This window comes from Pantherophis guttatus, chromosome 7, assembly GCF_059756535.1.
Source record: "Pantherophis guttatus breed Tessera chromosome 7, ASM5975653v1, whole genome shotgun sequence".
Lineage (NCBI taxonomy): Eukaryota > Metazoa > Chordata > Lepidosauria > Squamata > Colubridae > Pantherophis > Pantherophis guttatus.
The window spans coordinates 18,642,738-18,668,465 of record NC_142069.1 but is presented as its reverse complement, the minus strand read 5'-3'; the positions used below and the strand labels follow the sequence as shown (position 1 = coordinate 18,668,465).

Sequence of the window (25,728 nt, the reverse complement as noted above, 5' to 3'; positions counted from 1 at the left end):
GTCACTGTTGCTCATTCTTGCAACAGCCAATAATGGTACGTTGTGCCTAAATGTAGCCTAATATGCTTTTTATACAACCCCCCAAAGTGTAAGAAATGAAAGGCCAACTCCACTGAGAATAAGCAAATTCATTAAGATTTGTTGTCATGACATACAAATGAAGTAGTTTTCTTCTAAAGAAAAAAAGCCAGGGATATTTTTATATCAGATATGTGGCAGACTTGCATTTCCACAAAATTTATGACTAACTTTAATCCTTCAATGAGTGGGCTAAGAAGAGTTTTGTGTTTTTAATCAGCTCTTTCTTTGTGTGTAGTAGTACTAATCTCAGCCTTACTGATTCAGCTTTTTCAGAACAAACTTTTTAAGTCTTTCCTTTGTGAGTAACATTGTTTAAACTGTTCAGGATATGACATGTTGAGGAGTATGATTGAAACCTAAGAGGATGAAAGCAGGAGTCTTTGTTTTTACCCTTGCTACCATGTTTCCCCGAAAATACAACCTACTCAGAAAGTAAGTCCTAGTTTCATTTTTACACGTGTGCCCAATATAAGCCCTACCCCCCAAAATAAGCCCTAATTAAGACCCCGCCCACTCCAGGGTGCACGGGTAAAAATTAAGCTAATGTGGGGATGGGGGGTGGTGGAGCTGCCCTATTACTTACCTTCGGATAGTTGCAGCCAGGCCTCGCACACCTCGGCCCATTTCTTCTCTGGATCGATCCGGAGTTCTGTTATTGGCTACAGAGGCCTTCAGGAAAGCCTTGTTGGCTGCAGAAGAAACGGGACGAGGTGTGCAAGGCCTGGCTGCAACTATCCAATGCCGAAGAAGTTCCTGAAGGCCTCTGAAAGCAAAAAGGAGGCTGGGGGTGATGCATGCAAGTGAGGTGAGTCAGTGGATGACACCCCCCCCAATAAGATCTTTTTGGTAGAAAAAAATATAAGACAGGGTCTTATTTTCGGAGAAACTCAGTAGTTGCTTGGGGCTATTGGAAAACTTTGGTCAGTATTATCATGACCACTTTTAAAATGTGTTTTCTGAAATGGATTTGTAGAAGCAGCTACAGCTATAGTTAAGTATGATACCAATAGCCATGAGAAACCAGCCATTTGCAAGAGAATTATTGGGGGAGAGAGAAGAAAGGATTCCACCCCAACCCTGTGGTGAGAATGTATGCACGAACGAATGAAGTAGTTATCCATACGAGCCTTGAGCCAGCATGGATTGTGTTGTGTAAATCTGACCATCAACTTTTAGGTGATCCTACCTTATAAGTGAACAAAAATGTTGGTGATTATAAGAAAGGCTATTGAATGTTGTTCTGAGCTGCTTGGGGAGAAATTAAATAAATGCATTATTTTAGAACTTAATAAAAGAATTCTTGTCCCATTTGATTTAGCATCCGAGTGAGTCTAACATAAGTGCTGCTAAATTTTGCCCCTATTGAATTTGATTTGTCTGGAGAATACTGTATTGTCATGAGAGAATTCACCATCTCAAAGACCGAGAAAGAGAGATCTACCTTCCCGGAAAGGGTGATGAACTAAATTTACTGAGGACATGCTAAAATGTTATGTGCATGACTGAAAATATTGCATAACTGAAAAAAAAAAGAAGCATGAATTTGATAAATATGTCTGCAAACACATATTTGTATTACAGGTGCCCTTAAGAAGACATTTAATTTTTTTGGTGTAAAGTCTCCAAAATAACTTAAATGCACCATATGTACCCTGGCAAAAGACCAATTTCTAAGTATTAAGTATCAATCCCGTGTAATTCCAAGACACTGTGGGCAATTGAGATTAAAGTTTTTTGTTGGGATGAAATTAATAGAACAAAGTCCTAAATAAGTGGGAAAGAGAGCCAATTTGGTCTAGTGGTTAAGATCCAGGAGACGTGAGTTCTAGTCCTACCTTAGGCATGAAAGTCAGCTGAGTGCCTTTGGCCAAATCGGACTCCGGCGACAAACTGGGCTCAGTTAATTGCAACAAATCAACATTCAGTTGATCTGAAAAAGCAAAGTCTGCCCTGCGGGGGATGGGGGTGGGGTGGGGAGAATAGGACATGGAACAATAGGGAGGGGAGAAAAAAAACTGAATAATTGGAAAGGGGATTAATCTAGCTGTTGGTTTATTGCCTGCTGTGAAGAGCATCTGAAAAACGAACTTCAGTTGTTGGTTTTCTGTCTGCTACTGAACATCCAGCTGAGAATTTGCAGCTACCAGTAATGATTCATTGCCGATAAGCAGAGAATTCTCAAAGGCAGCGAAGGTCTTAGTGTCTATTCAGATTAATAATGCAATTTTCCTTTCCTCTTTCTGCTCCTACAATTTTTACATGTTTGCTGATAACGTGGAACATAGGCAAGAGCTGCAATCTTTTTTTCTTTTTCTTTTTTCTTTTGCACTTTGTAGAATTGTGTCAGGCTATGCAGATTCTACATCTGTAGTTCATGCTGCATTTTCAAACACTGTGATGTTTAAAATTCTCTATTGTTCAAGTTCAGGTTCTATGATTTCAGGAAGAATGCATTATCTTGTGAATACGTGTGTCTCTTTACATATAACCTTCTCTCTCTCTCTCTCTCTCTCTCTCTCTCTCTCTCTCTCTCTCTCTCTCTCTCTCTCTCACATTATCTTTTTTAAGTCAGTGAAATAAAAATGAAAGGAATATTATATAGATAGCATAACAATCAAATACAATAATACAAATACCAAAGTGTTGATCTTCTAGACAATCATTCCAGGCAGCATAAAACTGATTTAGAATCTACGCTGGGGACAATTATTGGGCTCTCAAACTTCGCACTAAAACTCTTACCTGGCTCAGCTCCACCACTTGTTTTTAACTATCCAAATTTTTATTTTATTTTATTTTTTTATTTATTGTTTGTCAAACATGTACAAGGTAACAAGTATAGGTATGAACATAAACATGAACAAAGGAAGAAAATACAGATAAATGGAGACGGTAAGACAGAGACGGTAGGCACGCTGGTGCGTTTATGCACACCCCCTGCATTGTGTCTAAATTGTGTAATTTAGAGTTACTGTCAACACCAGTGGTGAAATCCAAACCGGTTTGCTACCTGTGCATGTGCAGTATGTGCCAAATGCGTGCTGCCTGCGCAGTACGCACCAAATGCGTGTGCATGCATGCGCAATACGCACCAAAAGAAGGCTTGGGAAGGTAAGTAGAACAGCAAGGGGAGGAGGATCAGCTGTGCCGCGTGATTTAGCTTTGCTGGAAAGCAGGATTTCCTGCTTTCTAGCAAAGCTGAACCCCTTTGCACAGCTGATCATCGTAAATACCAATTGGAAGGAACCGGTAGCTTTTTTTAAACTACAGGTTCGCCCGAACTGGTAGGTTTTTAAACTGCAGGTTCAAACTGGTAGCTAACTACTGGTTTGCCCGAGCTTTTTTTTTTTTTTTTTTACTACCAGTTCGCCCAAACCTGTAGTTTTTATCACTACCGGTTCACCCGAATCGGAGCCGACCGGTAGCATTTCACCCCTGGTCCACACTAGGAACAATATTTATGAAGCATTGCTATTTTACCTATTAGGTTATTAACTACAGGTAGTCCTTGATTTGCAATCATTCCTTTAGTGATCATTTAGATCACTAAAATTTAGATACTGAAAAAAGTGACTTACAACCAGTCCTCACAGTATCCCGGTGGTTATGTGAAGAGCCGTGGCGGTGCAGTGGTTAGAGTGCAGTATTGCTACTTGTGCTGACTGCCAGCTGCCTGCAATTTGGCAGATCGAATCTCACCAGGCCCAAAGTTGACTCAGCTTTCCATCCTTCCGAGGTTGGTGAAATGAGGACCCAGATTGTTGAGAGCAAAATGCTCGCTCTGTAAACCGCTTAGAGAGGGCTGTAAAGCACTGTGAAGCAGTCTATAAGTCTAAATGCTATTGCTATCAAAATTTAGGCACCTGGCAACTGACATGTATTTATGATGGTTGCAATGTACTAGGGTCATATGGTTGCCCTTTGTGGCCTTCCCAACTGGCTTCTAATAAGCAAAGTCAATGGCAGATTCATTTAACAACTGTGTGATTCATTTGACAACCATAATGATTTGCTTAACAAACATGCCAAAAAAGGTTGTAAAATTGGGTGCAACTCACTTAAAACTGTCTTCCTTAGCAATGGAAATTCTGGTCCCAACTGTGATCATAAGTTGAAGATCACCTCAAGTTATGATTTAAGTTTTTTTTTTAATGGCTGATGCTTTCAATATCACTTTTTAAATGATATTAAAAATATTGTTTTAAACATATATCTCCTTAAACTTATATTATGAAGTATAACTTCATGGAGTGGGAATGAATATGATATGGTTCACTTTAATGATGAATGATTCCTTTCTCCAAAAATTTCAGGTAGGTTTTTTTTAAAAAAAATAAACATAACACTGTTTTCTTTCTTTTTTCCTGTGGCTTTTGTTCTCTTTAACAAGGGGATGAACAAACTTGAAAGTTTTTTTGAAAATAGTTCATTGACATGATGACTGTTGCTTCTTAATCTATTGCAGGAGAAAATTTTGACCAGAGTCCCTTGAGAAGAACTTTCAAGTCAAAAGTCTTGGCTCACTATCCCCAAAATATAGAATGGAACCCCTTTGATCAAGATGCTGTCAACATGGTATGTAGATAAACATCTTCTAAAAGAGTTTCACATTCTAGTCCTTGCCTACTGGGGCAAAGCCTGCTCTTCTTGCATGATTCAGTTTTCCTCTCTTTCCATTTCAGTCCTTAGTTGCATAGGGGAATTTTAGAGTAGAGTAGAGTAGAGTAGAGTAGAGTAGAGTAGAGTAGAGTAGAGTAGAATAGAATAGAATAGAATAGAATAGAATAGAATAGAATAGAATAGAATAGAATAGAATAGAATAGAATAGAATAACAGAGTTGGAAGGGACCTTGGAGGTCTTCTAGTCCAACCCCCTGCTTAGGCAGGAAACCCTACACCACTTCAGACAAATGGTTATCCAACATCTTCTTAAAAACTTCCAGTGTTTGAGCATTTACAACTTCTAAAGGCAAGTTGTTCCACTGATTAATTGTTCTAACTGTCAGGAAATTTCTCCTTAGTTCTAAGTTGCTTCTCTCCTTGATTAGTTTCCACCCATTGCTTCTTGTCCTACCCTCAGGTGCTTTGGAGAATAGCTTGACTCCCTCTTGTTTGTGGCAGCCCCTGAGATATTGGAACACCTCTATCATGTCTCCCTTAGTCCTTCTTTTCATTAAACTAGACATACCCACTTCCTGCGACCGTTCTTCATATGTTATTTTGATTAAGAGAGGAGGATTAACCCACATTTCTCTATTCATACATAGATTTGCGGCCAAAGATTGGGCTGTAATAAAATGTGTGAAGTCAATACTGGATTCACACTTCACTGTAAGTTACAATATTTGTTCAGGTTAGCCTGACCTGTGAATCAGGCTACCATTATAAACTGTGGTTTATAGATCAGCATTGGCTGTGAAGCCACCCTGTTGAGGCTTATCCAACCAACTGATCAAAACTGTGAAATATCATATGTGAATGCAGCTCCTGTGTCATCTTCAGCCTAAGGAGGATTTAGGACAGTAGTTCTCCACCTTTTTTTCACCACGGACCCCCCCTTAAATACCTTTTGTGGCCACAGACACCCAAGATTTTACTCAAGATTTAAATCATAACACTTGTCCAAGCTTTCATGGACTCCCTGGTAATGACATTGCAGCCCCCCCCGGGGTTTGCAGACCACAAGCTGAGAACCACTGACTTAGAAAATACTTTCATACAGCTAAGTAAAGATCAAGTGAAAGTGTTTTCTAAGCCCTCCCTCCTCAAACCTTTATTTCCTAGGTTTCCTAAATTCCAGTCTTTTCCTTCGATAAGTTGGTATTTTCACACATTTGTCTTAGGCTCAATACTTACAGCAATTCTACCACCGTCTAGTACAGTGATGGCTAACCTTTTTGCTGTCGCGTGCCAAAAGTGGGGGGAGCGCGGGGGAAGTCGTGCGTGCACATGCCCACACCCATAATTCAATGTGCCCCGCCCCATGCATGCGCATATGACCCCCCCGCACTCCCCCCACTTTTGGCACACGATAGCATGGTGGGCCCAGTAGGCCCATTTTTTGCCCTCCCCAGGCTCCAGAGCCTTTCTAGGGGCCTGGGGAAGGGCGAAAACAGCCTTTCCCACCCCCCACCCCAGATGCCTTCTGGAGGCCGGAAATAGCCGGTTTCCCGACTTCCAGTCCCACCAGAGCTGAGCTAGGGCAACGCTCACGTGCCCACCGATATGGCTCCGCGTGCCATATCTAGTCTAGTACAAAGCTCCTTCCAGCAGCATTGAGCATGATCCAATCTGGGTCACTCACCAGGACCAGAAGTTTAGTCTTCCAAGCTTTCGGACTCGTAGCCATCCTTAGGGAGCTTCTCTCTTACCAGAATTCTGTCTCACATTTTGGTGAGAGTCTGTAGAGATTCTCAGTCATCCAGGTCATGGTTCTCCCAAAGGTGCTTCTTCAGGAGGTAACTGGATTTTCTTGTTTTTTTCTTTTGAAGACATTTTGCTTCTTATTCAAGAAGCTTCTTCAGCTCCCCACTATCCTGTCAGAGCTGAAGAAGCTTCTTGGATGAGAAGCAAAACATCTTCAAAAGAGAAAACTAGAAAGTCCAGTTGCCTCCTGAAAAAGCAACTTTGGGACATTTTGGTGAGAGAAAAGTTCCCTGAGGATGGGCTCCAGCACAAGTCCCAAAGCTCAAAAGATTAAACCTCTGGTCCTGGTGACTGACCCAGATTGGGTCCTGCAACATTATCCTGGAACACGTATATTTGCCTTCATTTGTGAGCATTGAGCATGATTATTTCTTTTTCTCGATTGTGTTATGGTCCGCCAGCAGCCTGCGGAGCTGGCAGCGGAGTCAGACAGCGATGAGGCTGAGGAAGAACATGGGCCAGTCCTGGAGGTTGGGGAAGGGCCGGATGAGGGCTCTGCGTCAGAGGCAGAGATGGGGCCAGGGCCATCGGGGAGTGAGGTGCAGACTCCGGAGCCTCCAGAGACTGATAAGAGTGAGGCAGAGGAACAGGAGGAGCCTGTTCCTAATGCATGCATGAGAAGAGCTGCCAGAAGGCAAGAGCAGCTCAAGCAAAGAGGACAACTTGGGAGTAGGGCCAAGAGATGATTGGCCCCTCCCATAAGGCTTAAAACAGACCAGCAATGGCATTTGGGCTTTGCTGGAAAACAACGTTGGTAGCTTCGTCTTCTTCTTCGTCTACGTCTTGTATTTATTTTTGTATCTGTGACTTCTGAACATTTGCTAAGAAAGGCCTTTGGCAGTTTGCCTAATTGGACCAAGGTTTGCGATAGGACTGAGGAATTTGTGTTGGGAGGAATTTGTTTTAATTTAGTTGAACGACACTGGGAATGAAGTAATTCTCAGCTGTTTGAATAAAATTGGTTTGCTTTTTTTCACTGACTGATTTTCCTACTACTTACATGGGCCTGGATCACAAGATTGGGAGTTTGTTGGGTTTCCCATTGTGATTATTTTGAGATTGTTCCAGACTTGTTAATAATTCCTCTTGTATGTACCTGGAACCATTTTGGCTACAGATGTTCAGCATTTAGTGGGTCAGTGTATGCATGCATGAACACTCCTGTCAATCTTACACAAGTGGGCAGCACAATCTTCAAAGCGGCTTCATGGGTCTTCCAGAGGTTTAGCAGCTTTAGCACTTGATGGGGTGAGATGTGGCTATATTGAAACTCATGCTAACAAAATTCATGAAGGTCTCCTTTCAGACGCTTTAACAAGAACATCAGAAAAATTATACTGAACTCATGCTTCACTTTCCTCATCTTTTCTTCTTTTTTCATGAAATATTTCCAGAAGATTGCTTCCAAGAGAGTTTTATACAGATTAGTCCATTTGTATAACGATGAACTGGATTCCCTTTAGCTACAGTGTTTAGACACACATGTTTAATTGATATACAAAATATTTGCTACTATTAAATTATATGACTGTGGCTATACTTTTAGCCTTAATACTGGGTTACATAATTGACATGCATGTAATATTCACATCCTTTTCAATTTTATATAATGCCCATTACTTGCTAACGAAATGGGCTTTTTGTTAACTGCTTTCTTGAGAAATCCGTAGCTAATGCACAAGGTTATAAATTAATTTTAAGAACTATGGCAAATTCCATCGCTACACAATTATGCAAAATCAGTGGAGCTTGAGGCTGGGAATTGTAACTTTTTAAGAATGTTGTGTTTAATTAAACGTTAAGAAAGTGAGTTTTTTCAACCCTACTTTCTTGTCAATAAGCATTATTTGCTTTATCAAATGACTATTATGTATTGGTTAAGACCCAGGTCTTGTCGACTGAAAGGTTGGCGGTTCGAGACCCAAGTACTGCATGATGGGGGTGAGCTCCTATTTCTAGCCCAGCTCCTGCCAACCTAGCAGTTCAAAAGCATACAAATGTGAGTAGATAAATAGGTTCCACTGCGGTGGGAATATAACAGTGTTCCATGCACCTCAGTGTATAATCGTGTCGGCCACATGACCTTGGAGGCTTCTTCAGACAACGCTGGCTCACTCAGCTAGGAAACGGAGATGAGCCCTTAAAGTTGGATACAACTAGGCAGGCAAAACCTTTGCCTCTATAGATTTTACAGTACAGGAATGTCCATAATAGATGTTATGATGCAGCTGACAGGTGCATTTTCCTCTTGTCTTCTCACAGCTATGCATGCCCAAAGGGCTATCCTTCAGGACTCAATCTGACCACAGAGATCCCCAGTTCCATTCGTTCATCATTACTCGGGAAGATGGGTCCCGCACCTACGGATTTGTACTCACATTTTTCGAGGAGGTCACGAGCAAGCAGATCTGCGCAGCCATGCAAACGCTTTATCAGATGCACAACGCGGAACAATGCAACAGCGTCTGCGCCTCGTCGTCATGCAGCATGGACTCGCTGGCCAGTAGCCTGGATGAAGGAGACTCCACGTCCCTGGCCAAAATGCAGCGCTGCAACTCGTACGACATCAACAGGGACACACTGTATGTTTCCAAGTGTATATGTGTCATTGCTCCCCTGCCTTTCATGCAAGCCTGCAAGAAATTCCTCATCCAGCTGTACAAAGCGGTCACTTCTCAGCAACCTCCACCTTTGCCTCTGGAAAGCTATATACATAACATTCTTTATGAAGTACCCCTTCCGCCCCCAGGAAGGTCACTCAAATTCTATGGGGTTTATGAGCCTATAGTCTGCCAGAGACCAGGCCCAAACGAACTCCCCCTATATGACTATGCTCTCCGGGAAGCCTTTGAGCTGCTGGGCTTGGAGAATCTCATCCAGGTGTTTACATGTGTCCTCCTAGAAATGCAGATTCTTCTTTATTCTCAAGGTAAGCGGACTTCTCCTAACCTGACTGTGATTTTGACTTTTCTTGTTTTCCAAAATACTGATGCCACCAAATATAATATTGTGACGATTTTAGCACCACAACAAAGGATGTTTTCATAAAAAGGAAGAGATATTCTGATGTTTTGTTGGGTGGAAGAGAATGGGTCTACAGGGGGGTAAAATGCACTTACCTTTGCTACTGGATCGCAAATGTGAGTGCACATGCCTCTTCTGCGCATATGCAGGGCCTTCTGTGCATGCACAGAGGGTCAGTATGCAGGACGTGATGACATCTGGGCAGGTGGGTGGAGCCTCCCGCCACCGGCCCTATTGGATCACATGAGCCGGATAGATCCGGATGGATTTTACCACTGGTCTACGGTTTCTAAAAGCTATCTCCTGTCTAGCAAACAAACGAATTTAATAAAGCAATAAATACTGAGGACTAGTGATACATTTTTGTCCCCCCTTTCTATGTATATAGATCTTTCCATAGCACACTGGCACTATTTGCCTCCGAAATAGCACTAGCACTTATATACCGCTTCATAATGCTTTACAGCCACTTGTAAGCTGTTTACAGAGCCAGCATGTTGCTCCCAACAATCTGGGTCCTCATTTTACCAACCTTGAAAGGATGGAAGGCTGAGTCAATTTTGAAACAGTCAGGATCAAACTCCAGACTGTGGGCAGAATTTAGAATGCCCGCATTACTGCATTCTAACCATTGCACCACCCGGGTTCCTTATAGTGCCATATAAGAAGACAGACAAACAGACAAGAAATCTGTCAACAGAATGATAAGTAGATAAAGGGAGGGAAAGTTTGAACTGCCTATCCTATGCCAACCACAGAGGTTTTTTTGTCTAGGAAGGGATGTATGAATAAGATTTATTAATAATGGGTCACCCCTTGCTACAAAAATTACAACCACACCTTCCCCCTATGCAAGATTGCAAAAAATAAATTTGAAATCATCTGACAGATTCTTTGAAAACTTACAATATTACTTGCAGGCACAAACTAAAGACAGGACATTGACACCGAAAGCAGTAACCATCTTCCAAGAAAGCTATAATTGTCTGGAAGATAAGAAAACTGCTTATTAATTGATAACATCAAGGATTTATGCTTCAATATTTTTCTGGTTTTAAATAGCTTTGTGAAGACACCTTACCTATTTTGAAAGCAATTATCCCCGACAGTGATTAGCTTCTTTAAAATAATTTTAAAGGTGGAAGTTTTCTTATGCCAACAAAGAATGTAATAAAATATGGTGGATGGAGAAGGAATAGATATTTCAATAGTTTCACGATAGTACTGTTTTGAGACTGATAAGGCAGCTTTCTAGGGAGCAGTAATAAAATATGATTGCCACAAGATTGGGGTCAGAGAAGGATAAATTAAATTGTTAGTTCTGCATATACATAGAATGTAAGCGAGTCTACAAATAATCTGAAGAAGGATATAATTTTTTCTAACCTTTTACTTTAAGCCTGTCAGCCCTCCAGCTACACCGGACAGGAAACAGTACCAGATGAGCTAATGCTATTTTATTGTGAAGCTACAGGAACAAAATCTTGAAAGTCTGAAGATACAATTCCTCTGCCTTTTAACAGCCTGATCTGTTAGGGCAGGTTCTTGCTAACTTTCTTCTTCTGACCCTTAAGCCCCTGGGAGTTCCTCCCTCTCTTGACTGATGGTTCCCTAAGCAGCATCTTTTACTGCACCCCTCAAAATCATTCTGAGATATCATTACAAACCCCTTCTCTGTCCAAGAGCATTTAATACCACCACCACCCCGAACATTTTAATGATAGTATATACCATTCTCCAGCAGAGCTTCCAAAGCAGTTTACCAAAACACGGTAATGAAATATGATAAATTTCCCAGAAGTTTTTTTCTCCCTAAATACAGGTAGTCCTAGACTTACAACAGCAGACTGCTCAAAATTACAACAGCACTGAAAAAATGTGACTTACGACCATTTTTTACACTTACAACGATTGTGGCCACCCCATGGCCATGTGGTCAAAATTCAGATGCTAGGCAACTGGCTCATATTTATGACCATTGCATTATCCCAGGATCATCTGATCACCTCTTGCAACCTTCTGCCAAGCAAAATCAATGGGGGAGCCAGATTCATTTAACAACCAAGTTACTAACTTAACAACTGCAGGGATTCACTTAACAACGGTGGCAAGAAAGGTTGTAAAATGGGACAAAACTCACTTAACAAATGTGTCATTTAGCAAAAGAAATTTTGGGCTCAATTGTGGTTGTAAGTTGAGGACTACTTGTAAAGCAATAGCATTTAGTCTTACTATGTTTCCCCGAAAATAAGACCTCCTCCAAAAATAAGCCCTCCCCTGAAAATAAGCCCTCCCCGCATATGCAGCTGGTCCCTGCCATTTCCTCTGGTTAGGGTTAGGGAGACAGAGCTGAAAATCAGGTAAAATGGCAAGAGGATTCCCGTCTTGCTCTACGCACCCCAAAATAATAAGACCTCTCCGAAAAAGGCCAAGCACTTATTTCGGGGTTCAAAAAAATATAAGAAAGGGTCTTATTTTCGGAGAAACACGGTATATACCGCTTTACAGTGCTTTACAGCCCTCTCTAAGCGGTTAGAGTCAGCATATTGCCCCCAACGATTTTTGGGTCCTCATTTTACCCACCTCGGAAGGATGGAAGGCTGAGTCAACCTTGAGCCTGGTGGGATTTGAACTGCTGAACTGCAGCTAGCAGTCAGCTGAAGTAGCCTTAGTACTGCACTCTAACCACTGCGCTACTGCAGTATATTAAACATTGTCCAATGACAGCAACAACAACAACAAAAACACCCCAAAATATTGCTTTTGGCTTGGTAGTTTTCTCTTCCAAGAGCATTCTGAAATTTTCTGGAGTTCCTATCCTGATGGAAATGAGGTGAACATGGAACTCTTGGCCACTTCAGAAGCCAGTGCCCTGCTTTGAAGAACTGAGGTACTACAAAACCAGCAGATTGGATTTTTGCCCCAGATCACAGTAGGGGTCTGGGGAAGTCTATGGGCATCTTTACTTTTCAATAAATGGTGTCTGAAAGCGAGTATGGCATTCTCTTCTTCTTCTTCCTCCTCCTCCACCACCTCCTCATCCTCTGCTTCTTTAATGCAGTAGGGATGCCCTCTATATTTGTTAAGGGACACAGGGGCTCAGTGGCTAAGATGCTTAGCTTGTCAGTCAGAAGTTCGGCAGTTCAGCGGTTTGAATCCCTACGCCTCATAATGGGGTGAGCTCCCGTTACTTGCCCCAGCTTCTGCCAACCTAGCAGTTCAAACGCATGTAAAAAATGCAAGTAGAAAAATAGGGACCACTTTGGTGGGAAGGTAACAGCGTTCCGTGCGCCTTCACCGTTGAGTCATGCCAGCCACAGGACCATGGAAACGTCTTCGGACAGTGCTGGCTCCTTGGCTTAGAAACAGAGATGAACACTGCCCCCTAGAGTTAGAAACGCCTAGCACGCATGTGCGGGGGAACCTTTACCTTACCTATATTCGAAGCTCCTAGAAACCCTAGCCCACAAACCAAGGGTGTCAAACCCCTTGCATCGCAGGCCGTATCGTGACATACCGTGATGTTTTTTTGCCAGCGTGGGCGTGGCCATATCCAGCCGACAGGCCACCAGTTTGACAGGCCTGCTACAAACCATAGGCCAGTCTTTTTCAACCTTGGTAACTTTAAGATATGTAGACTTCAGCTCTCAGAATTCCCCAGCCAGCCACGAGTTGAAGTCCATATATCTTAAAGTAGCTGAGAAACACTGCCAATAGGCTATGCCCGCTGAGAATTCTGAGATGTGTAAAGCTGAGAAGGTTGATTTAGGATACTGTACTTGGTGGAGTGTATTTTTGGTGACTGACTGATAGGCTCATTGAAGCTGGAGTGCAAATCCATTATATTTAATGGAGAACCTTGGGAGACATGCATTTTTAGCCTAGCTCGGGCTGCGAGCAAGAACGAAGGTATGACACTCCAGTGTATTGTCAATGAGAACATTACAAACTTTGGTTTCATTATTAATGTGCCTCAGATGGCTGAGATAATCAAAATAGCATTCTTGGTTTTTTGCAAAAGTTTATTTTTCTTTTTCTTTTTTGGCTTTTACTGTTCTTGGGAAGGATTAATTAGGTCGGAATTAAAGAAAACTGTGGATTTACAGAACCCCCTTTCCTTGCCATTCAAATTTGAATTCCTGCATGAATGCTCATCAAACTTTTTTTTTTTTCCCCATGCTGGAACCTTGGTAATGTACTCTGATGTAGATCAGCCATAAACACGGGTAACATACATGAGAAATAGAGTAGTTGTTTTTTTCCTCATTAATGTTTCCCCAGCAGAGAGATAATGGGAAGTCATATAACTAGTGATGTGTGATATTTACAGTACATGTGTCTCAAATTGAACTGATCTATATTTTCTGAGGTCATAGTTTAGAGCAGGGCTGTCAAACTTGCGGTCCGCGGTCCGGATGCATCACGCGCTGGCCATACCCAGTTTAGCGAAGGGAAAAAAACTCCCAATACATCATGTGACAACACGAGTTTGACACCCCTGGTTTAGAGACAGTCCCCTCAAAATCAATTGTTGAAATAGTATTTAAATTATCTCTTTCTCAAGCACCCATTTTGAATGTTTTTTGCTAAATATTCCACTAGTTTTATTTGGAACCAGAGACACAGACCATTAGGCTAAAGGTCTGGTACTTAACTTCTTGTTGTTTGTCTTGTTTAACACATCTGTATTTTATCCATGGGTTGTACTTAAACTGTGAGAATTGTGTGTACATTAATCAAAAATCACATTACTGTTATAACTATTTAAGTTTCATAAAGTGGTGCTGTTAATACCGGTGACGGCTGCTAGTACTTTGAACTTCGATTTGTCATAATCAGTTGGAATAAAATGCTGTCAAAATACTTGTGAAGAGAGTACTTAATGGAAATGTATTTAAAATACCATTCATCCTAAGGATTAACCTCTGTAGTTAATTCTCATTCTGTCTTAAAATGAATTTCTCAAAACATTTCATAGCTTGCTTTGAATGGCAGTTCTAGAGTTAATAATTTAATCCATTTTAAACGGGGGGGGGGGTTACACATTAAATCAAGTCAATAAATGCCTATTACAATGTGTATCCCCTGTGGATTTAAAAATCGCTTTGCAGTTGCCATCTGCTGGGCATTGAAATGTACATGGGATTTTAGAGACAATTCTGTTTTGGGTTTCTTTGTTTAGACTATCAGCGTCTGATGACAGTTGCGGAAGGGATCACCACCCTGCTGTTCCCATTCCAGTGGCAACACGTGTATGTCCCCATCCTTCCAGCCTCACTCTTACATTTCCTGGATGCTCCTGTACCTTACTTGATGGGCCTCCAATCCAAAGAGGGAACTGATCGTTCTAAACTGGAACTTCCTCAAGAGGTAAACATTGCTTGCAGCCTTTCATGTCTTGGGACTGGGATTATCTGAGGGACCGTCTCTTCCTGGTTATATCCACCCGACCCACTAGAGCCGTGATGGCGAACCTATGGCACCCGTGCCACAGGTGGCACACAGAGCCATATTGGTAGGCACGCGAGCGTTGCCCTAGCTCAGCTCCAGCACGCATGTGCATGCTGGCCAGCTGATTTTTGGGCTTTCTGGGCCCACCGGAAGTCGGCAAATGGGCCAGGGGGGTGGGGAATGCTGTTTTTGCCCTCCTCAGACTCCTAGAAAGCCTCTGGAGCCTGAGGAGGGTGAAAAATGGGCCTACCAGGTCCACCGTGCCAGTACATGCCAAAAGCGGGGGGGGCACGGGGGGCCGTGCATGCATGCGTGGGGTGCAGGGCACATAAAATTATGGGTATGGGCACACACACACGCGACCACCCCAGACTCCCCCCACTTTTGGCACGCGATGGCAAAAAGGTTAGCCATCACTGCACTAGAGAGACAAGACAAGGAATGTTGCAGGTCCCCCTCTCTTAAGGTGGTACCTTCTCCGTGGTGGCTCCTTTCCTTTGGGTTATCATCCCCACAGAGATTAGGCTAGCCCCCACTTTGACACAATTCTTTAAGGCCTTGAAGACTTGGTTCTGGCAATGGGCCTGGGGAACTCCGAGTGAGATGGAACCGATCAAGTGGTTCATTTGATTGTGTGTTGCCGTCAAGGGGTGAGGGGTTATTGTTTTTTATTCTTTTATACTGAGTTTTCACTGTCAGTAAGCCACCCAAAGTCCCTGAGAAGGAGTGGACGGCCATATAAATCTTCCAAATAAATAAATTAACAGCAGCATTTCCAGTGTGGTTCCCTGGGTGAAGACTTGTTGGGCGTTTTTGATGCGAGATGGAAATTCAAATATATCTTGTGAATGCAGAACAGGGGAGTGTCAACAATTAGATCCAGGCACCGTAATTAAAATATCTTCCCACTTCATATTCCCAGGCAGACACACAAGAAGGTAGGTAAGAAAATTTATTGCTGAGAAATAAGAGGCCATATGTACAAAGACGTCTTAACAGTACCCCGTGGCCTTGTCCTCTATGTATTGTTAATCTTTAGGTTTAAAATCCTGGGCCTCTTTGGCTTCTGTTTTCCGAGCCTTGAAGGTTTCTGCCATCTGTCTGCTTATAAAATGATACCCTGGCATAAAAATCAGAGATTCCCACTTCATCGGCTTCAATTCTTACAACAGGTCAATTCTTATGCGTCTGTGCTTTGAAAGGTGCGAGAAAATGCATGGAGCATATTAAAGTAGATTTGGCATTTCCTAGGATCACAAGGTTAATTAAAGGAAGCAGTCGCTTGGTCTCCTAAAAAGATGCATCCATTTTAAAGTGTTGGAAAAAGGTGCTATATATACAGATGAAACTCAACACACTACGCAGCCCTAGTAAATATTTTATATTACAAGGAACTTGCTCCTCTTTGAGGGTTGGGAGGAAATGACAAAAAGACTTGCTGTATATTTAGATAAAGGTTTAATGAAATCTGCATGTGTTTAGCATATGCAGTTACGGTTGAGTTTCCTCTTCTTTTTTTCCACCATCTGCCAAGCTGAAAAAGAGGTCAGAGATTCTTGCTTTTGATTAGTTGTTTTTTTTAAAACCAACATATGCAAATTCTGGTTTATTTTCCTCTTTCTGTTATTTTCTTCTTGATATTCAATTTCCGATTTGTCTGGAAGAGACAGTCCAAGGTTGTTGGTTTGCAAATCACAATAAACAAATCATGGAATGTACTTCTGTGGTCTATTCAACTGCGCCATCAGCCAAAATTAGGTTTTAGAAACAACTGTGTCTGTAAGCTGTGTCTGGGCTATAGAAAATAAATGCTTGGTTGTAGTACTTGCTCTGAACAATGGTAGTTCGGGTAAGGATTACAGCCTCTGTTTTAAGGAACTATTTGCACTTTAATTTGTAAAACCTTGCAGTTATTGATTTTTGCAGGAGCCAATCTGAGTCAGTCATTGGAACCAGAGTTTTAGTGGGTGGAAACTTCAATGGGTGGAAACTAATCAAGGAGAGAAGCAATTTAGAACTAAGGAGAAATTTCCTGACAGTTAGAACAATTAATCAGTGGAACAACTTGCCTTCAGAAGTTGTAAATGCTTCAACACTGGAAGTTTTTAAGAAGAGATTGGACAACCATTTGTCTGAAGTGGTGTAGGGTTTCCTGCCTGAGCAGGGGGTTGGACTAGAAGACCTCCAAGGTCCCTTCCAACTGTTCTGTTCTGTTCTGGTGACCGACTCAGATTCGATCCTGCACCATTATCCTGGAGTCACGTATATTTGCCTTCACTCCTTATTAATTTTTGTTGAAGCTGTTTTTATATCTACTGAGATGGCATCTTCTCAGATTAATATATATGAGACACATCACGTTAGGAAAACGCAGCCAGCATCACAAATAAGGGGAAGAAACTACAGGCTAAATTTAATAGTGGGCTTTTTAAAGCAGCTTTCCAGTCTTTAATGCAGGAATGCTAGGAAGTTCAATTCTACCTTCTTTTTCTTCCTTAAAACCAGATGCTACTTCAGGGGCTAAATATAAAACCACTTGTGCACTCGGGATAAAATTCTAACAGCTGGTCATCAGACATTCTTCAGGGTGCTACTCAGCCATCATATTGTCATGAGATGCTTTTAGAAAATATGATCTCTTCAGATTTTCCTCTTGGTTCAAATCTCATTCCGCGCTTTTAGAATATTAAGTAGGGTTTAACAAGCCTTTTAAGTGAATTCTTGATAGATGGTAGTCTATTTGATCTGAAGGTGGAGAAAGAATTACAGTACTGCAGACAATTTCACCAGAGCACTTGCAAATGCATTGCCTTTCTCTATCCCAAATAAGTATGTTAATCCTAGAGAAATGAATTCCACGTATAGCCTATCAAACAAAAATAACTTTTGGAATCTTTTGCTGTCTAATGATATGTTTTAAAAGTATTTTTCAACATTTGCACATCATGATTAATCAAATGTTGGCCTTTCATTCAAGCTATAATCCTTTCCACTCTTCTTAGAAGCATGTTCGCAAAAGTGGAGTTCTTTTAACATAACAATGAAACAGCCATTCAGAGGCTAAAAAGAATGAGTTTGTCATTGCTTTTACAAATATGTAGGTCTGATGCTACCCTTTTTCAAGTATGCTTCAGATTTAAATTCAGAGGCTTGGCTTTTGGGGAAAATAAACTTAAAACAGGCATAATATAGTTCACTCTTCAGTCCCCAACACAGATTTATGCTTCAGAGAATATATCATGGTGACAGTTGGCTTTATTGTCAAGCAACAGCTTAGGCACGAAATTTTGGATTTTACTAGCAAAAAGCAAAGATTTCTTTTCTACTGTACTTACAAACTGTACTTATAAACATGACCAAAGGGTATTGGGCTAAATTGAGCCTGTCAACAGAATAGCCCAGCATTGGTTCTAATCAATGAAACAGCTTAAATATATTTAATTTTTCATGTCCCCCAAGGATTTTCTAATAAACATTTTCCTTCCTATGTTCCAGGTTCATTTATTTTTCTAATTTGGGAGTAAGGCAGAATGTTTCCTTCTAGTTTATTTAGTAATGAAAACTGCTTGTCCCGTGGCACTTGTGTGTCATTCAGGGTCACATGTGAACTAGAAACTTTGGCTTGTTCTTGGCTTCTGATTCCAGCTTGTTTAGAGAAGAACAAGCCAGAGCTCCTGATTAGTTGTACAGCTTAAATAAATCATAGTGATAAAACAGGTTTATTTAGCTGCTTAGGCATGACTGACATGCTACTTATCCTTGAAAAGCTAACATTACAATACTGGATAACTGATATTTTCAGAGCCATACAATAATGTCTGCACTTCGCATACAAACACTGAAAGGTATTCCTTTTGTTCTTTTTTGGGGTTTTGCAATGATCCCCTAAGGTAAACCTTTGTTGAATATTGAATTTACTAATAGTATTTGCTTATCTGAACAAGAAGAAGATTTCATCCTATATCTACATATTCTATTCTCAATGTAAACCTATAAAAAATAAGCCTTCTCTGTTGCCAAAATGGATTATTTTCTCTTTTTCAGGCCAACCTCTGTTTTGTGGATATTGATAATCACTTCATTGAGCTACCAGAAGAGCTTCCTCAGTTTCCCAATAAGCTGAATTTCATCCAGGAAATCTCAGAGGTTCTCCTTCAGTTTGGGGTTCCCCTTGAGGGCCGGCATCATTGTAGCGAGAGTGCGGCCAAGTTAAAAAACCTTGTCCTTAATGACTTGGCCAACGACAAAAAGAATGGAAACGTGCCCAGCAACACCATCAACGTCTACGAGCTGCTCAAAGGCAATGAGACAATCGCTCGCCTCCACGCTTTGGCCAAGAGGACAGGAGTGGCAGTAGACAAAATGGCGATTACTGCTTCTTTGGCAGAAAAAGAAACAGATGTTAAACGCCACTGTGATGAACAGGAACTGAAGGACTATAAGCTGAATGTCCAGCTCCGGGAGGTTTTTGCCAACCGCTTCACGCAGATGTTTTCCGATTACGAGGCTTTTGTCATTCAAGCGGCACAGGACAGGGAATCCTGGCTGACCAACAGGGAACAGATGCAAAATTTTGACAAAGTAAAAGAAGCCAAAATCTTTTTCTTCTAAGTCAGAGGTGGGGAATGATGGCCCCTTTATGACTTGAGGACTTCAATTCCCAGAATTCCTGAGCCAGCATGGCTGGCTCAGGAATTCTGGGAGTTGAAGTCCACAAGTCATAAAAGGGCCATTGTTCCTCACCCCTGTTCTAAGCTAATTTGAACCTTTATCTTTAGGATACTCAAAGCTCATTGTTGGCTTATATATAGTCAACCTTCCTCAAATTAAAAAGGATTCTAAGTAAGTCTATGGAGATTCTCGGTCATCCAGGTCATGGTTGTCCCAAAGGTGCTTTTTTAAGAGGCAACTGGACTTTCTAGTTTTTCTTTGAAGACGTTTGTTTCTCATCCAAGAAACTTCTTCAGCAGCTTCTTGGATGAGAAGCAAAACATCTTCAAAGAAAAACTAGAAAGTCCAGTTGCCTCTTGAAAAAGCATCTTTGGGACGATTCTAAGTAAGGTTGACCCAGACCTTTGCCTTAAGTTTTTTATTAGAGACGTACTACAGGTAGTCCTTAACTTACAACCATTTATTTAACAATAGTTACAATAGCACTGAAAAAAATGATCGGTACTTGCACATACAACTGTTTCAGCATCCCCACAGTCATGCAATCAAAGTTCCGGTGCTTGGCAACTAGGATGTATTAATGACAGTTACAATGTCCCGGGTTCGTGTGAACGTCATTTATGACCTTCCCAGCCAGTTTATGTCAAGCAAAGTCAATGTGGATTTGATCCTCTTAACTGTGGCAAAAAGGTTGTAAAATTAGGCGTGACCAACTTTAACAACTGCCTTGCTTAGCAATAGAGATTCTGCTCCTAAATGTGTTATATGTTGAGGACTACCTTTGTTGGTTGTTAGATACATGGATCAGATCATCTAAATCAGTGTTTCCCAACCTTGGAAGCTTGAAGATGGGTGGACTTCAACTTCCAGATTCTGGGAGTTGAAGTCCACTCATCTGCAAGCTTCCAAGGTTGAGAAACACTGATCTAAATAATGTGACTTTGTCTAAGCTAATTTCATGTACATAGTTTGCAAAAAAAGGTGAGAGGAACTAAATTGGAGTAGAAATTCAGTCACATTTCTCTAAACCAAAGCTGATATTGTTGATTTTTCACCCTTTTGAAATTCAGCATTAACATAAGCCTGTTGTTCCTGGTTCTACAACCCCCTCTTTTTTTTAATGAAATATTCCTATCCATGGGTGGAAAGGTCCGTGGGATTTGCAAAGAGGTGTAATTCTACCTCTTTGCAGGAAATACTTTTATGACGTTTTCCTGTGATCTGGTTAAGGCCCTCTTTTGTTAAGGTATTTAGCCCCAGGTATTTAGCTCCTAAGAAAGTTGTTTGTCTCTACCTGTGTACTGCCTATGATTGCAATCAGAGTGACAATGGAACAAGTTCACATGCTCTCATCCAATTAGCTTTTGAGGCAATTGAGTGGAGCATGTGCCCCTTCTCCTCCATTGTAATCATGCTTTTTATAGCCCACCAAATAATGATATTGTGACTGATGTGAATATAATTTACAAGGGAAATAACATGGGGAGATATCAGGGACGATAAAAATCAAAAAAATCAGATTTTTTTATTTAAATCGGATTTTTTTTTATTTAAATTGGATTTTTTTGATTTAAATCGAATTTGTTTTAATAAAAAACTTTTGGGGTAAAAATCTATCGTAAGATAGTTTTCTATTTAAGATACATAAATAATTTAGTTTATTCAGCATGAAATGGAGCTTAGTTATGTAGCATGAGGCTGTATATTCTGCAACACTGGGACTATCGGTGAATCAACAGTGGGTCAAAGGAGTAGCAGAGATGACAGTTGCTCTTTAAAAATTATGATTTAAATCGAGTTGATTTAAATCAAGCCTTTTTACTAGTGATTTAAATCATGATTTAAATTGTGATTTAAATCAACTCAATTTAAATCAAATCCACCCTGGGAGATATCTCCCGTTTTTCATCTTCTTCCCTGAAATTTTATGTCTTCCTCATTCCAGATACAGTAGAACCTCTGGTCACAACCATAATTCGTTCCATAACTTTGGTTGCAAACTGCGTGAATGAGTTTTTAATGTTTTTAATTTTTAAATGTTTTTTATAATGATTTTTTAAAATGTATTGTGAGCCGCCCTGAGTCTTCGGAGAGGGGCGGCATATAAATTGAATTAATTAAAAAAAATTTTTTTTTAAATTAAATTAAAAATTTGGTCGTGACCTGAACCTAATTTTGAAAATTTGGCACTCACAAAAAAAATGGCACGGAAGGGGAAACTGGCCGCGAAAATTTTTTTTTTAATGAATTTTCTAGTCAGAACCCGATTTGGTTGTGGTCAGAAGAATTCGTGACCAGAGGTTCTACTGTAAATGGTGTTGTGAAGTGTTAAAGCAGATACAGTGGTATCTTGGTCCTCAACTGCTTTGAAAGTCATTGAATTTTGTCCCAGTACTCATCGTTTGTTTGGTATTCAACGCACAAGCTAGAACTTGCTGTTGTCAGCTGCCTTATGACTTACTACATTATTCCATATGGGAAAAAATTGTTTGGTACTCATCCTTTTTGGTACTCATCATGCCTCCCGGAACCAATTAACGATGAGTATTGAGGTACCACTGTACTGATTGGTAGATTTCTCAGCTGTTTCCTGAATAATGAAATCCATCATTGATTTTTCCCTATTGCAATTATCGTTGGTTATTGGGTCTTTGCATATGAGCAAATAATGAAGCGACACAAGTACGTTTAATAATATAACTAGTTTTTTTTTCATTTTGATTCCTCTTTCCCCCTCTGTAGGCTTCATTTCTTTCAGATCAACCAGAGCCCTACCTTCCTTTCCTCTCCCACTTCATCGAAACCCAAATGTTTGCAACATTCATTGACAATAAAATTATGTCCCAATGGGAGGAAAAAGATCCATTTCTGCGAGTGTTTGACTCTCGAATTGAAAAAATGAGACTCTATAATGTCAGGATTCCCTCATTAAGAACGTCGACGTATCAGAAATGCACTACGTTAAAAGAAGCAGGTATCTGTAGATTTTCTACATGAAATGACTTATTTTAATAACAAGGAAAAAATAGCCTTATTGTTATTTGGAATTGTTTGAGTTAAGATATTAAGATTTTCACTAGTAATTCAGGAATAGTAAATTTCTTGGGGCTTTTGTATTCTGTAAAAGTATATTTAAGACTCTTAAGTGAATCTAAAAATGTTCTGATGTCCGAATTGGGCCTTGTTTATTATTCTAACATACTTTCTGTTCATTCCCCTGTAAAATTTTCTAGTGGGGTATCTGTCATTAGGAAAAGTTACTGCAACAAGTTTAAACCTTAAAGATCTAAAAATAGACAGAATAAATTCAACTGCGACTTTATTCTGCACAGGAGCTGCTGTCGAACATCTAGGGCTGCAGAAGTGTGTGGCTAGTTCCAAATTTGGTGACCATTTTGGGGAGACGTTGGGAAGATTAAGGACAGAACTGAATATCTTACATCATTCAAGTTGAAACGGTGTCTTTTTAATCCAGGGATGGGAAATAAACATGGTTAGGGGCTCCAAGGGGTTAAATTAATTGCTTCCAGAAGCTAGCTATCAGTGATTACTGATTCTGCTAGCAATAGTGGTTAATCAATCGCAGTGTTTCTCAACTTCAGAAACATGAAGAGGTGTTGACTCTTAAGAGGTATTGATCAGCTGGGAAATTCTGGGAGTTGAAGTCCACACTTTTTCACATTGCTGAGGTTGAGAAGCGAAACTTCGGAAATTGCAATTTGAGACCTTATATGAGCTCAATAAAAGTTCATGCAACATACCAAAATTCTACTTTAAGCAAATGTTGGAGGACAGTATACATTTAGGAGTACAATCACCATCTGGTTTAGCCATGATGGTGAAATCAAAGGGTTATGGGAGATTTCTTATGGGAGATTTCTTATTCTAAATAAATAGTACCTCAATAACTGACAGCCATAATTGATGGTTGAAGACTAAAAGAAATTTGAAATTTGATGATTTTTCAGCAGCCTCAATGTAGAAAAAGTTGCATTTAAATAATTGGCTTTGAAATTATTTCCCCTTACACATTGTCTTAATCTAAGGGGGTAACAGAATTGAAGTGACATCAAAGAGTAGCTCTAATTAGTTGAAGCTTTTTTTTTAACATAGATTGTGGATATTGAGGAATGATGTGGAATTTCTCTCTGTTGCGTAACTTTTAAGTTTATCTAAAGGAACTCTATGAGAAATGACCTACACTTTGATTCCCCCGACTTCAAACTCTTGACCATCCAACAATCTGTAGCACGGCTTTTTATTTCTGTCTACAACCCCAGTGATTTGTCAGGAATTCCCTGCACTGTACTTTCCTTTTTTGCCATCTAGCCTTTCCAAACTCCGGAATAAGGGCATCCATTAGTGCCTATTTTTTCATCTCTTCTGAATGAAATGGTAAAATAATATCAGATGCAACAGCATCAGAGGTGGGTTTCAGCAGGTTCTGACCAGTTCTGGAGAACCGGTAGCAGAAATTTTGAGTAGTTCGGCGAACCGGTAGTAAAAATTCTGACTGGCCCCGCCCCCATCTATTCTCTGCCTCCCAAGTCCCAGCTGATCGGGAGGAAATGGGGATTTTGCAGTAACCTTCCCCTGGAGTGGGGTGGGAATGGAGATTTTACAGTATACTTCCCCTGCCACGCCCATCAAGCCACGCCCACAGAACCGGTAATAAAAAAAAATTGAAACCCATCACTGAACAGCATATGTGATACTGCTGTACGTAGGCAAGATTTCTCTGTTTGAAAACGCCTAAGCATTTCATATAACTTTGTCTATTGCTTTCAGCTCAGGCAATTGAACAACGGCTGATGAAGATGGACCACACTGCAATACATCCACATTTGCTTGATATGAAGATAGGTCAAGGCAAATATGAGCAAGGTTTCTTCCCCAAACTTCAATCAGATGTGTTGGCAGCTGGGCCTATCAATAACAAGTAGGCAGTATAAAGCATTTAATAACCATAGTTTGTGTTTAGCAGTGTAATGATATATGCTGTTCCCTCTGTTTACTGGAAATATGGGTAGTCTCTTCCTTCCCCCAAGCTCTTCCACCTGGTGCTTTCTAGATCAGGCCTCAGGGACCACTAAATTCATAATTTTAAATCCCGCAGACCATTAATATTATTTTTTAAAAAAGATAAATAGTATTTAGTGCAATATAAAAAAAATGCAAATAATTTTTCTGTGGACCACCAAAATTTTCTCACGGACCACCAGTGGTCCACAGACTACCCATTGGTAACCGCTGTTCTAGATATTGGCTGTATAACTTCCAAAATTCCCAGCCAACTATAATTAGTTACAATATAAATACAGTTACAATATAAAATATAAAGGGCAGAGGTTTTAGGAAGACTATCTAATGTACTTTCTGTCAGTTTCCGGAAGAATATCCAGAAATGACCACGAGAACATCCTCTGCCGTTATATAGGTCATAATAAGTAGCATAACTTATATACTGCCCTTATGTAGATCAGTACGGAAGCTTATCTTACAACTTTCTCCACTGGCCATTACATTCAAACCTTGCTAGAGTAACATTGCATGTTAACTGATAGATTTTCCAAGTTCAGTCCAATGTTAAAATTTCAAGACTTCCATTCTTATTCTTATGTTCCTCATTCTGATTAAAAAAAGCAATTTAATTAAGCAGGAGCTCACATCTTCATTTAGGGTTTTTTTTCCTCCTCAATTGATTTCTAACTGCTAGTTAACTTGGAGTAATCAGAAATGATTGCTGCAAAATCGAAATGATTAAATAAGGCTTTTAATACGCTAATCTCAGCTAATTATCCTGTAATCCTTCGTAATTACCTATAAAAGAATTTAAGTATTGCATGTAGTGCAAGTTGGCAAAGCAATCAGGAACTATACATGAGATCACAGAACCTACCATTGTGATTTATATTTTTCGTGTACTTTTGTAAGGAAAAAAAATTCCTGTAAATGGAAATACTTCTGTGAGTGAAAAACCGAGATAGGGTTGGACTAGATCAGGGGTCGGCAACCTTAAACACTCAAAGAGACACAAAGGTCCTAACCAGAAGCCCCCATTCAATTCTGGAGCCA

General features: G+C 40.4%; 1 protein-coding gene across 2 annotated transcripts in view; it reads left to right on the top strand.

The window, feature by feature from the left end:
• The window catches only part of DENND5B (DENN domain containing 5B), a 125,687-nt gene that overhangs the window by 57,893 nt on the left and 42,066 nt on the right, over nt 1-25,728 (top strand). For both annotated transcript variants that reach the window (XM_034403498.3, XM_034403497.3), the window contains 6 exons: nt 4,547-4,656; nt 8,770-9,436; nt 14,714-14,901; nt 19,027-19,563; nt 22,396-22,627; nt 24,442-24,592. In XM_034403498.3, coding sequence (XP_034259389.2) covers nt 4,547-4,656; nt 8,770-9,436; nt 14,714-14,901; nt 19,027-19,563; nt 22,396-22,627; nt 24,442-24,592 — 1,885 coding nt within the window. The remainder of the gene's footprint in view (nt 1-4,546; nt 4,657-8,769; nt 9,437-14,713; nt 14,902-19,026; nt 19,564-22,395; nt 22,628-24,441; nt 24,593-25,728) is intronic.